Below are 17656 nucleotides of genomic sequence, written 5' to 3'. Positions count from 1 at the left end.
TGGGAGTCTGAGGCAGGAGGATTGCTTAAGCCCAGGTGGCGGCTGCAGTGAGCCGAGATGGTACCAATGCACTCCAGCCTGGGTAACAAAGTGAGACTGTGTCTCAAAAAATAAAAAAAATTAAAAAAAAATAAGAGCCAAGAAATATCTGGAGAGAGAGCATCCCAGACAGAAAGTACCACCAGTGTATGGCTGTGAGGTGGGATGTACCTGAAACAGCAAATGGGCTGTGTCCAGAGCAGCATGAGTGAGTGGAGGAATATGGTAGGAGATGAGATCAGAGAGGTAATGGGGAAGGAAGGGCCTTATAGGCTACTGCAAACACTAGCTTTTATTTTAAGTAAAAAATAAGATCAGGCCAGTGGTGGTGACTCACACCTGTATCCCAGCACTTTGGGAGGCCGAGGTAGGCAGATCACCTGAGGTCTCTACTGAAAATACAAAAATTAGCTGGGTGTGGTGGCAGGTGCCTGTAATCCCAGCTACTTGGGAGTCTGAGGCAGGATAATCACTTGAACCAGGAGGCAGGGGTTGCATTGAGCCGCTGAAATTGTACCACTGTACTCCAGCCTGGGCAACAGAGCAAGACTCCTAAAAAAAAAAAAAAAAGAGCCAGGTGTGGTGTCTTATGCCTGTAATCGCAGCACTTTGGGAGGCCAAGGCGGGCAGATCACAAGGTCAGGAGTTTGAGACCAGCCTAGCCAATATGGTATAAACCCCATCTCTACTAAAAATACAAAAATTAGCTGGGTGTGGTGGTGGGCACCTGTAGTCCCAGCTACTTGGGAGGCTGAGGCAGGAGAATCGTTTGAACCCAGGAGGCAGAGGTTGCAGTGAGCTGAGATCGCACTATTGCACTTCAGTATGGATAACAGAGTGAGACTCCATCAAAGAAAAAAAAATCACTTTGGCTGTGATCTTGATTTTTTCTTTTTTAACAAGATCACTTTGGCTGTTAAGAACAGGCAGTAGCCAGGCGCAGTGGCTCACATCTGTAATCCTAGCACTTTGGGAGGCAGAGGCGGGTGGATTGCCTGAGGTCAGGACTTCAAGACCAGTCTGGCCAACATGGTAAAACCCTGTCTCTACTAAAAATACAAAAAAAAATTAGCCAGGCATGGTGGTACGCGCCTGTAATCCCAGCTATTCGGGAGACTGAGTCAGGGGAATTGCTTGAACCAAGGAGGTGGAGGTTGCAGTGAGCTGAGATTGCACAATTGCACTCCAGCCTGGCAACAGAGTAAGACCCTATCAAAAAAAGAAAAAAAAAGAAAGAAAAGGCAATAAGGAAGCAAGAGTAGAAGCAAGTAAACTAATTAGCCAGCAACAATCCTGGTGAAAAATGATGGTGGCTCAGACCAAGGTGGTAGCAGTAGTGAAGGTAAAGAGTGGTCAAATTTTAAATATTTTGAAGGTAAAGCAAGATTTTCTGACAGATTGTGTGTGGAGAAAGAGGACTTTAGGACAACCCCAAAGTCTGAGCAGCTGGAAGAATGAAGTTGCTTTAACTGAGATGGTAGGTAGACCAGCTTTGGAGGAAAATATTAGGAGTGCATTTTTAATATGTTAATTGGAGATGTCTGTGATATGTCCAGGTTTGAGTAGACAGTTGGATACTTCCCAAGAGATCAGGGAGGAGGTTTGGGGAGGAGTGTTTTCAGCATACATCTGGTATTTAAAGCAAAGAGACAGGATGTGATCACCATAGAAATATTACAGATAGAGAAGCTACCCTGGCCGGGCACGGTGGCTCACGCCTGTAATCCCAGCACTTTGGGAAGCCAAGGCGGGTGGATCATGAGGTCAGGAGATCGAGACCATCCTGGCTAACACAGTGAAACCCCATCTCTATTAAAAATACAAAAAAAATTAGCCAGGCGTGGTGGTGGGTGCCTGTAGTCCCAGCTACTCGGGAGGCTGAGGCAGGAGAATGGCGTGAACCTGGGAGGCGGAGCTTGCAGTGAGCCGAGATTGCGCCACTGCACTCCAGCCTGGGCGACAGAGCGAGACTCTGTCTCGGAAAAAAAAAAAAAAAAGCTGCCCCTTTGGGCCCTCCCCTTGGGCCCTCTTTAAGAAGTGAGGACCCCCAACTGGCTGCTCTGAAAAGCCATCTTTGCATTGTTCCTGGTTTGGTGTCCTGCTCATGGCAGCCACCTACGCCATGCGCTTCCTCTGCTGTCTCACAGTATGGCAGCTTAATCGACATAGTCCCCAAACTCTTGCTTTCTTCTTAATCCCTTGCATCGGATCACCGCTGTGCTCCACCATGTCAGACGCAGTTGTGGACACAAGCTCCGAGATCACCACCAAGGACTTCAAGAAGTTGTGGAGGAGGCAGAAAGTGGAAGAGATGCCCATGCTAACAGGAACGCTAATGAGGAAAATGGGGAGCAGAAGACTGACAATGAGGTAGATGAAGAAGAGGCAGAAAGTGGAAGAGATGCCCATGCTAACAGGAACGCTAATGAGGAAAATGGGGAGCAGAAGACTGACAATGAGGTAGATGAAGAAGAGGAACAGGGTGGGGAGAAAGAGAAGGAAGAGGAAGGTGATGGTGAGGAAAAGAACAGAGATGAAAACGAAGCAGCTGAGGCGGTACGGACAAATGGGCAGCTGATGATGATGAAGATGACAATGTTGATCCTAAGCAGCAGAAGGCCGATGAGGATGATTAGACAGCAAAAAAAGAAAAGTTAAACTTTAAATTAAAGTCACTGTGATCTATTCACCCTCCACTTCCCATCTCAGAATCTAAACGTGGTTGCCCTAGAGAGGCCTGCTTGCCCTGCAAAGGCAGTGCCACTGCAGATGACAGACACTCGCCCCCACCCAACCCAACGCAGAGAATTTGCAAGAGGAGGAAAAAAGAACCAAAACTTCCAAGGTCTTGCTTTTTTAGAAGTACTTTAAAAAAGAAGTTTGTATTTTTTATTTACATTTTATATTTTTGTACATATTGTTAGGGTCTTTTTTTTATTATTTCTTTGAGATGGAGGCTAGCTCTGTCACCAGGCTGGAGTGCAGTGGTGCGATCTTGGCTCACCGCAAGCTCCGCCTCCCGGGTTCAAGCGATTCTCCTGCCTCAGCCTCCTGAGTAGCAGGGATTACAGGCGCCCGCCACCACACCCAGATAATTTTTGTATTTTTAGGAGAGACAGGGTTTCACCAGGTTGGCCAGGATGGTCTTGATCTGACCTTGTGATCCGCCCACCTCGGCCTCCCAAAGTGCTAGAATTACAGGCGTGACCCACCACGCTAGGCCAGGTCAGTCATTTTTAATGATCTCAGATGACCAAGCCAGCCTTTGGAGGGTTCTCTGTCTTACTTCTGACTTTACTTGTGGTATGACCATGCTCATTATAATCTCAAAGGAGGAAAAAAACCTTGCTTAAAAAAGAACAAAAAAAGAGTCTTATTCTGAGCATTCCAGTAGCTTTTTTAGTGTATGTAGTTAGCTGTACCATACACAGTTGGTTTGTGTGAGATGGTTAAAAAGGCCAAAGATAAAATGTTTCATTTATTTGCCTTTTTTGTCTATGAAATAGCTGCTTATTTATTTATTTAGGCCTATTTGATGTATGCGTGAAACAATATTGTCCAACAATAAACTCAAATTTTATTTTGCTGAGTTGTTCTAACAGCAACAAAAAGAAGTGAAGGAAGAGAAGACCAGCAAATGCAACCACAGAGTGACTAGTGAAGTAGATGAAACCTGAAGCCGGGTGTGGTGGCTCACACCTGTAATCCCAGCACTTTGAGAAGCCAAGTCAGGTGGATCACCTGAGGTCAGGAGTTCAAGACCAACATGGTGAAACCCCATCTCTACTAAAAATACAAAATTAGCCAGGCGAGGTGGCTCATGCCTGTAATCCCAGCTACTTGGGAGGCTGAGGCAGGAGAATCACTTGAACCTGGGAGGCGGAGGTTGCAGTGAGCGGAGATCGTGCCATTGCACTCCAGCCTGGGCAACAAAAGTGAAACTCCATCTCAAAAAAAAAAAAAAGAAAAGAAAAGAAAATTGAAAAGTAAGGTGACCTAAAAGGCCACTGAACAAAGTGTTTCCAGGAGGAAGGAATAGTTTACTGGGTCAAATGCTGCTGATCAAGGAGCAAAGAGGTCTGAGAAGTTACTATTGGATTTATCTGCCTTAGGCTATTGGTGATCTTGATGAGCAGTTTTGGTGCAGCGGTGTGTGCAAGCCTAGATGCAGTGGGTCTTGTAGGCTGAGAAGCTAGGAATGCAGCAAGAATAAGCCACTTTTTTAAATCCTGCTTTAAGAGGAATAGAAATAGAGCAAGAGCTGGAGGGTGAAGTGAATCAAAAGAGTTGATCCTTTTCAGATGGGAGAACAAATAGCATTAGAATGATTCAATAGAGAAAAATATTATTATTATGTCAGAGGAAGTGGGGAGAACTGTTGAAGTGATGTCATTGAGTGGGCAGGAGGGGTTGGGATTTGGTTGACAAGTCAGCCTTGGATAGGAACATGGACAGTTAATCCATTGTAACATGATTTGATAGACGTGATTACAGAGGAAGCATAAGGACATGGATTTGAGTGCTACCTTGGGCTGGGGGTTGGGTAAAGAAAGACGACATGTCTAATCTTAAAAGGCAAGTGTTTGTCAGGTGGACAAAAGGCTAAGGTGCCTTTTATGTAGAGAACTGGCATGAACAACGGCAGAAAGGTATTAAACTACCTTTCAGGCCGGGCGCGGTAGCTCACGCCTGTAATCCCAGCACTTTGGGAGGCTGAGACAGGTGGATCATGAGGTCAGAAGATTGAGACCATCCTGGCTAACACAGTGAAACCCCATCTCTACTAAAAATACAAAAAATATTAGCTGGGCCTGGTGGCGGGTGCTTGTAGTCCCAGCTACTCTGAGGCTGAGGCAGGAGAATGGGGTGAACTTGGGAGGCGGAGCTTGCAGTGAGCCGAGATCGCGCGACTGCACTCCAGCCTGGGCGACAAGAGTGAGATGCTGTCTCAAAATAAGTAAGTAAATAAATAAAAATAAACCACCTTTCAGGGTACTACAAGCAGTATGGTGTGGTTGGAGTGCTAAGCATGTGCTTGTTGGGGGAGGATGGGGATGGGTTGGTAGACATCACAGCAAGGTCAAGGCAAGGGATAGGCAGGGTCTTCCTACAGTATATTTTTCCATTAAGAGGCAGCAGAGAGCAATGGAAGGAGCACAGTATTTTTTTTTTTTTTTTTGAGACGGAGTCTCACTCTGTTGCCCAGGCTGGAGTGCAGTGGCGCAATCTCAGCTCACTGGAACCTCTGCGTCCTGGGTTGCGTCCTGGGTTCAGGCAATTTTCTTGCCTCAGCCTCCTGAGCAGTTGGGATTACAGGCGCCCACCACCACACCTGGCTAATTTTTGTGTTGATGAGGTTTCGCCATGTTGACCAGATGTCTCTAACTTCTGCCCTGAAGTGATCCGCCCACCTCGGTCTCCCAAAGTGCTACAATTACAGCCATGAGCCGCCACACCTGGCCCTGGAGCACAATATTTGATATGAAACACATTACCCAGTTAACATGTGAGGCCAGAGCAGTGTAGAGTGTAAATAACAACTCATATTTCATGGGCTCTATGTGATATCTATATGCATCATCTCAGTGGATTCTTGCACATCTTTTTGAGGTGGGTACTATTATTAAACCTATTTTGGGTTTATACAAATTAGTGACTTAACCAAATTCACACAGCCAGTAAATAGTAGAGTCCACATTTGAACCCATAGCCATTTGCACCCAGTGAACTTTTTTTTTTTTCTTTTTGAGGCAAGGTCTTGCTCTGTTGCCTAGGCTGGAGTGCAGTGGCAATATCATGGCTCACTGCAGTCTCTACCTCCTAAGCTCAAGAGATCTTCCCTACCAGCCTGGCCAACATGGCGAAACCCCATCTCTATTAAAAATACAAAAATTAGCTGGGTGTGGTGGCACGTGACTATAATCCCAGCTACTCAGGAGGCTGAGACAGGAGAAGAGCTTGAACCTGGGAGGTGGAGGTTGCAGGGAGCCGAGATTACACCATCGCACTCCAGCTTGGGCGATTCTGTGTTAAAAAAAAAATAAAAAAAAAAAAGGCCGTACGCAGTGGCTCGCCCCTGTAACCCCAGCACTTTGGAAGGTCAAGGCGGGCGGATCATGAGGTCAAGAGATCAAGACCATCCTGGCCAACATGGTGAAACCCTGTCTCTACTAAAAATATAAAAATTAGCTGGGTGTGGCGGCGCATGCTTGTAGTCCCAGCTACTCAGAAGGCTAAGGCAGAAGAATCGCTTGAACCCAGGAGGTGGAGGTTGCAGTGAGCTGAGATCTTGCCACTGCAGTTCAGCCTGGCAACAGAGCAAGACTCCGTCTCAAAAAAAAAAAGATCTTCCCACCTCAGCCTCCCAAGTAGCTGGGACTACAGGTGTGAGCCACCATGCCTGGCTAATTTTTTTTTTTTTTTTGAGATGGAGTCTCGCTCTGTTGCCCAGGCTGGAGTGCAGTGGCGCGATCTTGGCTCACTGCAAGCTCTGCCTCCCAGGTTCACGCCATTCTGCTGCCTCAGCCTCCCAAGTAGCTGGTACTACAGGCACCCGCCACCACGCCTGGCTAATTTTTTGTATTTTTAGTAGAGATGGGGTTTCACCATGTTAGCCAGGATGGTCTCGATCTCCTGACCTCGTGATCCGCCTGCCTTGGCCTCCCAAAGTGCTGGGATTATAGGCATGAGCCACTGCGCCCAGCTCATGCATGGCTAATTTTTAAAAATATTTTTGTAGAGATGAAGTCTTGCTATATTGCCCAGGCTGGTCTTGAACTCCTGGGCTCAAGCTATCCACATGAGCCACCATGCCCAGCCCCCAGTAAACTCTTTTTTTTTTTGAGATGGAGTCTCACCTGTCACCCAGGCTGAAGTGCAGTGGTGCAATCTCAGCTCACTACAGCCTCTCCCTCCTGGGGTCAATCGATTCTCCTGCCTCAGCATCCTGAGTAGCTAAGATTACAGGCGCACGCCACCATGCCCAGCTAATTTTTGTATTTTTAGTAGAGACAGGGTCTTGAACTCCTGACCTCAAGTGATCCACCCACCTTGGCCTCCCAAAGTGTTGGGATTACAGGCGTGATCCACTGCACCCGGCCCCAAGTAAACTCTTAATGACTACACTATTTTCCTGGCTGAAACACTGCAACTGGAATCAGAAGTCTGAAAGTTGAGGCCCAGCCCTGCCACTTGTACCTACTTGGCATTGGCCAAGCGAAGCCATGTCTCCAAGGCTGTATTTCCCCCCATCTTTCTTTTTTTTCTTTTTTTCTGAGATGGAGTCTCGCTCTGTCGCCCATTCTGGAGTGCAGTGGCGCAATCTCGGCTCACTGCAAGCTCCACCTCCTGGGTTCACACCATTCTCCTGCCTCAGCCTCCCAAGTAACTGGGACTACAGGTGCCCGCCACCACGCCTGGTTAATGTTTTTTTTGTATTTTTAGTAGAGACGGGGTTTCACCGTGTTAACCAGGATGGTCTCGATCTCCTGACCTCGTGATCCGCCCGCCTCAGTCTCCCAAAGTGCTGGGATTACAGGCGTGAGCCACCGCGCCCAGCTTCCCCCCTCTTTCAAATAGTGACTTCCAGGATTGTTGTGAAGGCCAAATTAAATGTGAAAATATAATGAAGTAACTCTAAAATTAATAGTTGCTGGTTACCAAAGTAGCATCCTGGCCTCCAGCGTGTCTTCCCCTGACTTTACCCACCCCTTGGAACCCTGCTGAATTTTTTATTTTATTTATTTATTTATTTATTTTGAGATGGAGTCTCGGTCTGTCGCCTAGGCTGGAGTGCAGTGGCGAAATCTCTGCTCACTGCAAGCTCCGCCTCCCGGGTTCACAGCATTCTCCTGCCTTAGCCTCCCGAGTAGATGGGACTAGAGGCACTCGCCACCACGCCCAGCTAATTTTTTTGTTTGTTTGTTTGTTTTTTGTAGTTTTAGTAGAGATGGAGTTTCACCATGTTAGCCAGGATGGTCTCGATCTCCTGACCTCGTGATCCACCTGCCTCGGCCTCCCAAAGTGCTGGAATTACAGGCGTGAGCCACCACGCCTGGCCTGTCTTTTCACTTTCTTAGTGAAAAATGAAGCATTAGATTTTTATTTTATTTATTTATTTATTTTTATTTTTATTTTTTTTGAGACAGAGTCTCACTTTGTCTCCCAGGCTGGAGTACAGTGGCACGATCTCAGCTCACCGCAACCTCCACCTCCTGGGTTCAAGTGATTCTTCTGCCTCAGCCTCCTGAGTAGCTCGGACTACAGGTGTGCACCACCATACCCGGCTGATTTTTGTATTTGTAGTAGAGACGGGGTTTCGCCATGTTGGCCAGGCTGGTCTTGAACTCCTGAAAGATTTTTATTTTGATGCAGTACAGTTTATCTTTTTCTTTTGTTTCTTGTGCATTGGTGTCATATTTAAGAAACTTGCCAGCCGGGCGCGGTGGCTCACGCCTGTAATCCCAGCACTTTGGGAGGCCGAGACCATCCTGGCTAACACGGTGAAACCCTGTCTCTACTAAAAATAGAAAAAAATTAGCTGGGCGTAGTGGCCGGCGCCTGTGGCCCCAGCTACTTGGGAGGCTGAGGCAGGAGAATGGCGTGAACCCGGAGGCGGAGCTTGCAGTGAGCCAAGATCGTGCCACCGCACTCCAGCCTGGGTGACTGAGCAAGACGCCATCTCAAAAAAAGAAAAAAAAAAAAAACCTGCCAACTGGGTGCAGTGGCTCACGCCTGTAATGCCAGCAGTTTAGGAGGCCGAGGTGGGCGGATCATGAGGTCAAGAGATCAAGACCATCCTGGCCAACATGCTAAAACCGCGTCTCTACTAAAAGTACAAAAAATTAGCTGGGCTTGGTGGCGCACACCTGTAGTCCCAGCTACTTAGGAGGCTGAGGCAGGAGAATCGCTTGAACCTGGGAGGCGGAGGTTGCAGTGAGCCAAGATTGTGCCACTGCACTCCAACCTGGCGACAGAACAAGACTCCATCTAAAACAACAAAAAAAGAAACTTGCCTAATCCAAGGTCAAGAAGACTTCCCCCTGTTTCATTCTAATAATTCATAATTTTAGCTTTTATTTATTTTATTTATTTATTTATTTGAGATGGAGTCTCACTCTGTGGCCCAGGCTGGAGTGCAGTGACATATCTCAGGCTCACTGCAACCTCCACCTCCCAGGCTCAAGCGATTCTCATGCCTGAGCCTCCTGAGTAGCTGGAATTACAGGCATGCGCCACCACACCCGGCTAATTTTTGTATTTTTAGTAGAGATGGGGTTTCACCATGTTGGCCAGACTGGTCTCAGACTTCTGACCTCATGATCCACCCACCTCGTCCTCTCAAAGTGCTGGAATTACAGACATGCCACTGCACCTGGCCACTTTTAGCTTTTACATTTAGGTCTTTGATCTCTTGAGTTAGTTTTTGCCTATGATATGAGGTGTAGAGATCAAAATAAATAATCTTGCACGTGGATATTCAGTTGTCCAAGCACCACTCGTTGAAGAGGCTGTTCTTTTCCCATTGAATTGTCTTGGCACCCTTGTCAAAAGTCAATTGACCAGAGATATATGGGTTTATTTCTGGATTCTCAATCCATTCTTTTGATCAATATGTTGATCCTTAGGCCACTACCACAGTTTTGATTACCATAATTTTGTAGTAAGTTTTGAAATCAGGAAGTGTCAATTCTCCAGCTTTGGTTTCTCTTTTTCTTTTTTGAGACGGGGTCTCACTCTGTCACCCAGGGTAGAGTGCAGTGCAGTGGAGCAATCTCGGTTCACTGCAACCTCCAGCAATCCTTCTACCCCAGCCCCCCGAGCAGCTGGAACCACAGGCATGCGCTACCAGTTCTGGCTAGTTTTTGTATTTTTGGTAGAGATGGGGCTTCACCATGTTTTGCAGGCTGGTCGCAAACTCCTGAATTCAAGCAATCTGCCTGCCTTGGCCTCCCAAAGTGCTAGGATTACAGGTGTGAGCCACCATGCCCGGTCTGTTCTTTTTCAAGATTGCTTTGGCTATTTGAGGTCCTTTGCAATTTCTTGTGAACTTTAGGATCAGCCTTTTGGGGTCTGAGTTTTTTATTGAGTCTATTATCAAAGACAAGAAGGTTGGCTTTTGTTCCTCCTCCTATGATTTTCCTAACACAGGTTTCTGTACCTAAGTATGTGCTGAGTGGCCAGCAGACAGCTATACAGTCATGTGCTTATCGTGACATTTCAGTCAGTGGCAGACCGCGTATGTAACAATGGCCCCATAAGATGATAATACCATATTTTTACTGTACCTTTTTTTTTTTTTTTTTGAGATGAAGTCTCGCTCAGTCGCCTGGGTTGTAGTGGCACGATCTCAGCTCACTGCAACCTCCGCCTCCAGGGTTCAAACGATTCTTCTGCCTCAGCCTCCCGAGTAGCTGGGATTACAGGCGGGCACCACTACGCCCAGCTAATTTTTGTATTTTTAGTAGAGACGGGCTTTCACCACGTTGGTTGGCCAGGATGGTCTTGATCTCTTGACCTCGTTATCCGCCCGCCTCAGCCTCCCAAAGTGCTGGGATTACAGGCGTGAGCCACCACGCCCGGCCTTTACTGTACCTTTTCTATGTTTAGGTAAGTATAGATACATCTGCTGAACCATTATGTTAGAATTGCCTACAGCTGGCTAACCATGGTAGCTCATGTCTATAATCCCAGGACTTTGGGAGGCTGAGGCAGAAGGATCACATGAGCCCAGGAGTTTGAGACCGGCCTGGGCAACATAGTGAGACCCCCATCTCTACAAAAAGTTTAAAAAAAAAAATAGTAGCCAGATGTGGTGGCATGCACCTGTGGTCCTAGCTACTCGGGAGGCTGAGGTGGGAGAATCATTTAAGCCCAGGTTGATGCTGCAGTGAGCTGTGATGGCACCACCGCACTCCAGCCTAGGCAACACAGCGAGACCCTGCCTCTCAAAAAAAAAAAAAAAATTGCCTCCAGCATTCAGTATAGTAACATGCTGTACAGGTTTGTAGCCTAGGAGCAATAGGCTGTACAACATCGTCTGGGTGTGTTGTAGGCTGTAGTGTCTAGATTTATGTAAGTACACTCTGTGATGTTCACACAATGAAATCACCCAATGATGTATTTCTCAGAATGTATCTCCATCGTTAAGTGATGCATGATTATATTTTGTTTGTTTCATCTTCTAGGTGAACAACTTTGTGATCTTTGAAGGCTTCTTTGCCCATCAACATCGTAAGTTTTCTCACCTTTTGTTGGTCATGTAGTCGGGGTGAGGGAAAGGAAAGAGCTGGACTCTTGGTCCTGCCGGCCCCTCACTGAGGGACCCCGCCGCTTCCTTCCTCACAGGGCCCCCTGCTCCCTCTCTGAGGGCAACTCGACACTCTCGTGCTGCTGCAGTCGATCCCACGCCCACTGGTAAAGCCTGTATTGAAGGGGTGGAACTGTAGTGCAGTGATGGCTACTTAATCTAGACACCACGGGGTACAGTGCCATCTGTGGGCAATTTGGGAAAATTCTAAAGCAACCCAAGTCTCCAGCAGTCATGCCTGTTTGCCTTTGCCCTCATGGGAGCTCAGTGCATTTTATATTTGGCAAGACTTTTAACTAAGCAAGCTCACTGGGAGCCTGTTTGACAACTGATATCAATGGACCCTCTTGCTAGTTCAGATCCATCAACATAGGCCAGAGTCAGGCTCCTTTGTAAACCCCAGGCTTCTGTCAGCCAATGAGGGACATGCTGGTGCAAACAGCCCTTCCATATGCAGTCAAATAGTGACACAAATGGCCCAAAATTTAAATGTTAGTTTTAGAAGATAACACTCAGAATTTATAACATTTCCAACCAGATAATGAAATTGATATGGAGAAACCAAACCTCAGAGGCACTAAAATGCTGTCCAGATTCCCCATCCCATACACACACACACACAGGCACATACTTACTGACAGTCGGAGCCCCACTCCTTCCTCTTCCTCACCACCTCCACCTTACCAACTTCTGACGGCTGTACAGTGCTTGCTTGCACAGAAGAGCCCCCTTCCTGAGCTGGCTCTGTGGCCAGGAATGGGAGTAACCACCATCCAAAGAACAGTCTGTAACCAGCTATGAGCATCACAGTGTCAGGCACTGAGAGGCACCTCAACTCGCTTTGGTTTCCAAGGCTTCTCCCATTTAACTCATGCAGAACTACAGGCTGTGAAACAGAGTGAGGGCCAACAAGGATGGTGAGGACTCAGGCCTGCAGGGGAGGGTGCTGTGGATAAAGCTTAAGTGAATTTGCTGAGAAGTCTTTCATTTGCCACACATACATGGTAGAGAATCTCTTGAGAGGGAAAGCCAGGAGCAAGCAGAAAAGTGAAGAGGGGGAGGCTGAACTTTGGACATAATGTCAGCCTCCTGTTTACTCTGATAGCTCCTTTTCAGATGCCCATATTTATTTTCTCCTCATCCTTTTTTTTTTTTTTAACCTAATAAAACTTCAGTCTCTTCCCATTTTCGTATAGGAAGGAGAGATTCTGGCCTCCTTCCAAACCTCCCTTGAACTCTCCAGAGCAATTCCTGATTAACCAAGGGCTTTGTCCATCTCATCCAGAGGAACCCAGGGTCCTTGTTGGCCCGGCTGGGACCATTCCACTGCCCCAGAATCCCAGGGGGCCATGACAGCACCCACTGACAGTAAGAGCTTGCTCCCCTTTGCTGCCCTTCTCCTGCATCTCCCAGGCCCCCAGAGTCTCCCCTTAGATCTTTCTCCCTAGCTCTGTGTTTGGCCTACTCCTTCTGGCTCTCCTCAAAAGTGTTCCACATTCCCCTCAAATTCCCTTTTGGTGTGCTGGCATTGCCACGGTGCTGCTCCTGCAAGTTCCCAGGAGGAACTATGGTGTCAGGGAGCAGAAGTTTGGGGTTGTGGGCTAGTGGCTGGGAGGAGGGGTGCAAAGTATGTCTTCTTACACTTACCCTGTCTGTGTCCCCTCCACTACCAGCTCCAGCAAGGAAGCTGCCACCCAAGAGAGCAGAGGGAGACATCAAGCCATACTCCTCTAGTGACCGAGAATGTAAGAGGGGCAAGGGTTGGGTGTCTGGGCCTGGGGGACCTTAAACAAGGGAAGAGAATGTTCAGGGGACCCAGGGGAAGGATTCGTTCTTTCTAAAGACTCAGATTTCTTGGGCCAGGTGTGGTGGCTCATGCCTGTAATCCCAGCACTTTGAGAGGCCAAGGCGGGCAGATTGCCTGAGTCCAGGAGTTCAAGAACAGCCTGGCCAACATGGTGAAACCCCGTCTCTACTAAAAATATAAAAATTAGCTGGGCACGGTGGCACGTGCCTGTAATCCCAGCTACTTGGGAGGCTGAGGCAGGAGAATGGCTTGAATCTGGGAGGCAGAAGTTGCAGTGAGCCAAGATTGTGCCACTGCACTCCAGCTTGGGTGACAGAGTGAGACTCCGTCTCAAAAAAGAAAAAAAAAAAAAAAGACTCAGATTTCTCTTTTTTTCTACCCAAACCTTTACTGTCATGACCCTCTGTCTTCCCTCTTTTTTCTTCTTTTTCTGTCTTGCTCTTCATTCTCCCTGTCCCCAGTTCTGAAGGTAGCTGTGGAGCCTCCTTGGCCCCTAAACAGGGCCCCTCGCCGTGCCACACCTCCAGCCCACCCACCCCCCCGATCCAGCAGCCTGGGAAACTCACCAGAACGAGGTCCCCTCCGCCCCTTTGTGCCAGAGCAGGAGCTGCTGCGTTCCTTGCGCCTCTGCCCCCCACACCCTACCGCCCGCCTTCTGCTGGCTGCTGACCCTGGGGGCAGCCCAGCCCAACGTCGTCGTACCAGGTAATAGGAGTTGAAGGGGTAAGGAGCCTCACAGCTATCAAAGAGGATGTTAGAAATGACAAAGGTTAATTTGAATCCATCAGAGAGATGGATCAGTAAGATGGGTGGATTGGGGAGGTCCTGAAACCTTTCACGAAAAATATTTGTGCAAGTGATCTGGGAAAAAAACACAGTGAAGGAGCAGAATAGGACCTTATATGGAGCCTGGGGACCCTGGCTTTAATGTGAAAGTTATGTGGAACAGTAGGAAGAACACCGAGATCCATCGAGTTGGGGGAACGGAGCCTTCTAAGATTGGGGAAATCTTTGCTTAATACTTGCTGGGGAAGGGGCAGTGCCTGACACAGAGTGGGGAGCCACTGGCTTGTGTGCCAAGAGTCCATCGCAGCAGGCTGGGAGTGGGCATTTCCTTTATTTCTCTCCCTAGCTTTCTCTTCACCTCTGACTTCTCTGTTTTTCTCTCCCCCCTCCCCGCCCATTTCTCCTCTCCCTTCCTCCCATCCATAACATCCTTCCACAGCTCCCTTCCCCGCTCTGAGGAGAGTCGATACTGACAGCTACCCTCTCCCTTCCCTGGGAGACTTGGGGTGGGCAGAGACCCCCTCCCTGAGAACCTCACACCTACTCTTCCATTGCATCCTGTAGGACCCAGTGGAACCTGACAGAGCCCACAGGATCCCCTCCTTCTACTTTCTTAGACAATAGGGATGTCAGGGTCTCAAATTGCCTAACACTTTGTAGCTTTTCTTACCACAAAAGCACCCCTTCTGTCCTAACTTGGGCTCTGAATACTTTCCCCACAGACAGCCTGATCTGTTGCCAGACCTCTTGGTTGGATGGCTCATACATTTATCTAGAGAAGCACACTCTTGCTTGCTGTCAAACTTCAGAACACCATAGAAGGTCTAAGGGCGTCCTGTGTCAGGGAAACTTTTTAAGGAATTTCATCCATGGGATAAACCCCATATTCCCTCTAGTGTCTACGGGTGGCTCTAATACTGCTTTGTGCTGCCTGCCACACTTGCCCTTTGAGCCTGCGAATGGCCGCCAGTGAGCAAGCTCTGCTTCAGAGCAGTCTAGTTAGGTAGAACAGGGACTTACCAGCTTCCCAAAGGGATCTACTCAACATTGCCAAACTCTTCATTTCCACACTTTGTGTAGGTGTCAGGGAACCCCAAACTGGTGTGGCTTTGGGGTCTCTAAAGGAGACTGGCTGACACCACCATTTCCCCCAGATCCAGATTCTCTGAGGGAAGTTGTTTCTTGAGAGTAGATCCAGAGTCTCAAGGATCTGTTAGATCCTGGAATCCCCTCTTGCATCCATCCCTCCCTGGTAGCTAGATGCCGATATACTCCTGTCTTGTGAGACTGTCGAGATGAGATGGGGGACCACTCTTCCTCTGTCCTTCCTCTCTCCTTTTCTCCATAGCAAGGATGACCTTCCCTGCTCCATGCCCAGAGTATAGCTAGATCCCTTCCCCTCCCTACCTTCTGAATGTGTGCTAGATCAGGTACCCCACTGTGTTTCCTGAAATCCTTGGGAGCCGGATCTCCCCTTCTCCCCTACTCACTCTTCCCTTTTCTTCTCCCTCTCAGTGTTGTCTGAATAAAGTGTGAATTCTTTTGTGTTTTCTAAATTGACATTTTCAATGAAAAAAAGAATCACAAAAAAAAAAGTTGTCAGCCTCATTTGTGCGTCACCCCTTATTTTCCTGGGACCTCAGGACCTCCGTCCCTCTCATTTCTAGATCTGCACATCTTTTACCCAGGAGCCTCAGAGCTCCCGGGTCTGGTGTCTGCCTATCCCCATCTGCACTGTTAGTCCTCCTGCAGATTCTGTGTCTCCTTTCATGTAGGTGCTGGATCCCTGTGTGTGGGCTTCTGTATCTACTCCCTCATTCCCTCCAGGAACCTCCAGCTCTCCCCAGTGACTTCTACCCTTTACTCTGGGCCAGGCTTTGCCGAGATGTCAACATCTCTGGATCCACTAATTACCTCCTGCCTACTGTATTCCTCTTCCCTCTCTGATTACTGCTCCACTAAACCGCTGGATCTCTCTCAAGACAAACCCTTACCTCCACTGAGAGTGTAACACAATCTGTCACCCTATTTACAGAGGCCCCCTTCCTTTTCCTCCTAAATTCAAAATTCAGCTTGTCACTTCCTATTTCCCTCTGGTCTAAGGAATCTTTTTTTTTTTTTTTTTTTGAGATGGAGTCTTGCTCTGTTGCCAGACTAGAGTGCAGTGGCACAATCTTGGCTCACTGCAACCTCTACCTCCTGGGTTCAAGTGATTCTCCTGCCTCAGCCTCCCGAGTAGCTGGGATTACAGGAGTGCACCACTGTGCCCAGCTAGTTTTTGTATTTTTAGTAGAGATGGGGTTTCACCATGTTGGCCAGGATGGTCTTGATCTCCTGATCGCGTGATCCGCCTGCCTTGGCCTCCCAAAGTGCTGGGATTACAGGCATAAGCCACCGCACCCAGCCTGGTCTAAGGAATCTTATACTTAAGGTAACCCTGTTTTCCAAACCAAACACCAGAGTACCTGATCCAACACATTTTTGACCACATGTGAGTCTATTCTTATGACATGATTTGGATCACACCTAGCCATATATTTAACACATTACCTCAACTAGAAAGAATAGAGCAATAAATCAGAAGCACTCCAGAAAATCTTGGGTATAAAATCAACTTCCCCTGCCCTTTTCTGGGACACAGCTTTGATTAAAACCCGTTAGGAATGATAATTACCCCCTTCTCTTTGTTCCTGTGCTATTCCTTTTACTCCTCTCCTCTGATTCTTACATACCCACCCATCTTTCATCCAGTAGCCTCCTTCCCATCATCTCCCATTTCTTCTACAGGGGGACTCCCCCAGGTCTGGTAGCCCAAAGCTGCTGCTACAGCCGCCATGGGGGGGTGAATTCCTCATCCCCCAATACAGGTAAGTATTTACTCCTCCCTACCCTCAAATCAAGTAGGCCGCATTCACTATCTACTCCTGCCTTCCCATTCACGTGCCTGGTATTTCCACAGGCAACCAAGACTCCAAGCAGGGAGAACAGGAAACAAAGAATAGGTGAGGTCTAAACCCCTCCCCTAACAGCCTCCCACCACCATCTGACTCCCTAACATCACTCTTAGCCACTTCATTGCCTACTCCTAAATCTTACTGTATGAACTAGACACCAGCTCCTCCCACAATTCCTTCCACCTTACATCCTGCAAGCCCCTTTCCCCCACAGGTTCAACTCTGGCACTTCCCTTTGGAATACAGGTTCTCTGGGAGGTTTTAAATTTGGACATAGCACTAATGGTTCCAGCCTCATACCCATCATGTGTCCTACATTAAAACTTGCCCCGAGACACTGAAGAGTCTGTAATCTTAATTTCCTCTTTAGTATTCCTATAACCCAGTCTCCATCTCCCCACCTACCAGGTCTGCCAGTGAGGAGCAGGCCTTGTCACAGGACGGGTCTGGGGAGAAGCCTGTGCACACAGCTCCTCCACAGGCCCCGGCCCCGGCCCCGGCCCCACCAGCCCAGTCCTGGACAGTGGGTGGGGACATACTCAACGCCAGGTTCATTCGAAACCTGCAGGAACGTCGCAGCACCAGGCCTTGGTGACCGCAGCCCCGTCTCATATCTTCAAAGTGTTATTTCTCCCTCACTACAGGAAAAAGCCAAAGCCCAACCCTCATAACAGATGGATTCATTCATTCATTCATTCATTCATTCATTCAGCAGCCTTATCAGATTCAAGTCATTTGTATCTTTTAACCAGACCAATAAAA

The 17656-nt window shown here is 48.0% G+C and overlaps 1 protein-coding gene and 1 pseudogene across 4 annotated transcripts in view; both read left to right on the top strand.

Moving 5' to 3' along the window:
- The window catches only part of LOC112623033 (alpha-tubulin N-acetyltransferase 1), a 22892-nt gene extending 5236 nt beyond the window's left edge, over positions 1-17656 (top strand). The window contains exons 7-13 of one of the 4 annotated variants that reach the window (XM_025383192.1): positions 11226-11271; positions 11386-11454; positions 13021-13092; positions 13616-13859; positions 16728-16807; positions 16900-16942; positions 17303-17656. In XM_025383192.1, the coding sequence (XP_025238977.1) occupies positions 11226-11271; positions 11386-11454; positions 13021-13092; positions 13616-13859; positions 16728-16807; positions 16900-16942; positions 17303-17489 (741 nt within the window). In that variant the 3' untranslated portion in view covers positions 17490-17656. Of the gene's footprint in view, positions 1-11225; positions 11272-11385; positions 11455-13020; positions 13093-13615; positions 15536-16727; positions 16808-16899; positions 16943-17302 lie in introns of those variants that run through there. The other 3 variants (XM_025383193.1, XM_025383194.1, XM_025383195.1) reach the window with 3 other exon arrangements.
- On the top strand, positions 2267-2675 carry LOC112623035 (annotated as a pseudogene).

This window comes from Theropithecus gelada, chromosome 4, assembly GCF_003255815.1.
Source record: "Theropithecus gelada isolate Dixy chromosome 4, Tgel_1.0, whole genome shotgun sequence".
Taxonomy (NCBI): domain Eukaryota; kingdom Metazoa; phylum Chordata; class Mammalia; order Primates; family Cercopithecidae; genus Theropithecus; species Theropithecus gelada.
The sequence above is the reverse complement of the archived record's forward strand: the minus strand, read 5'-3'. Positions and strand labels throughout refer to the sequence as shown.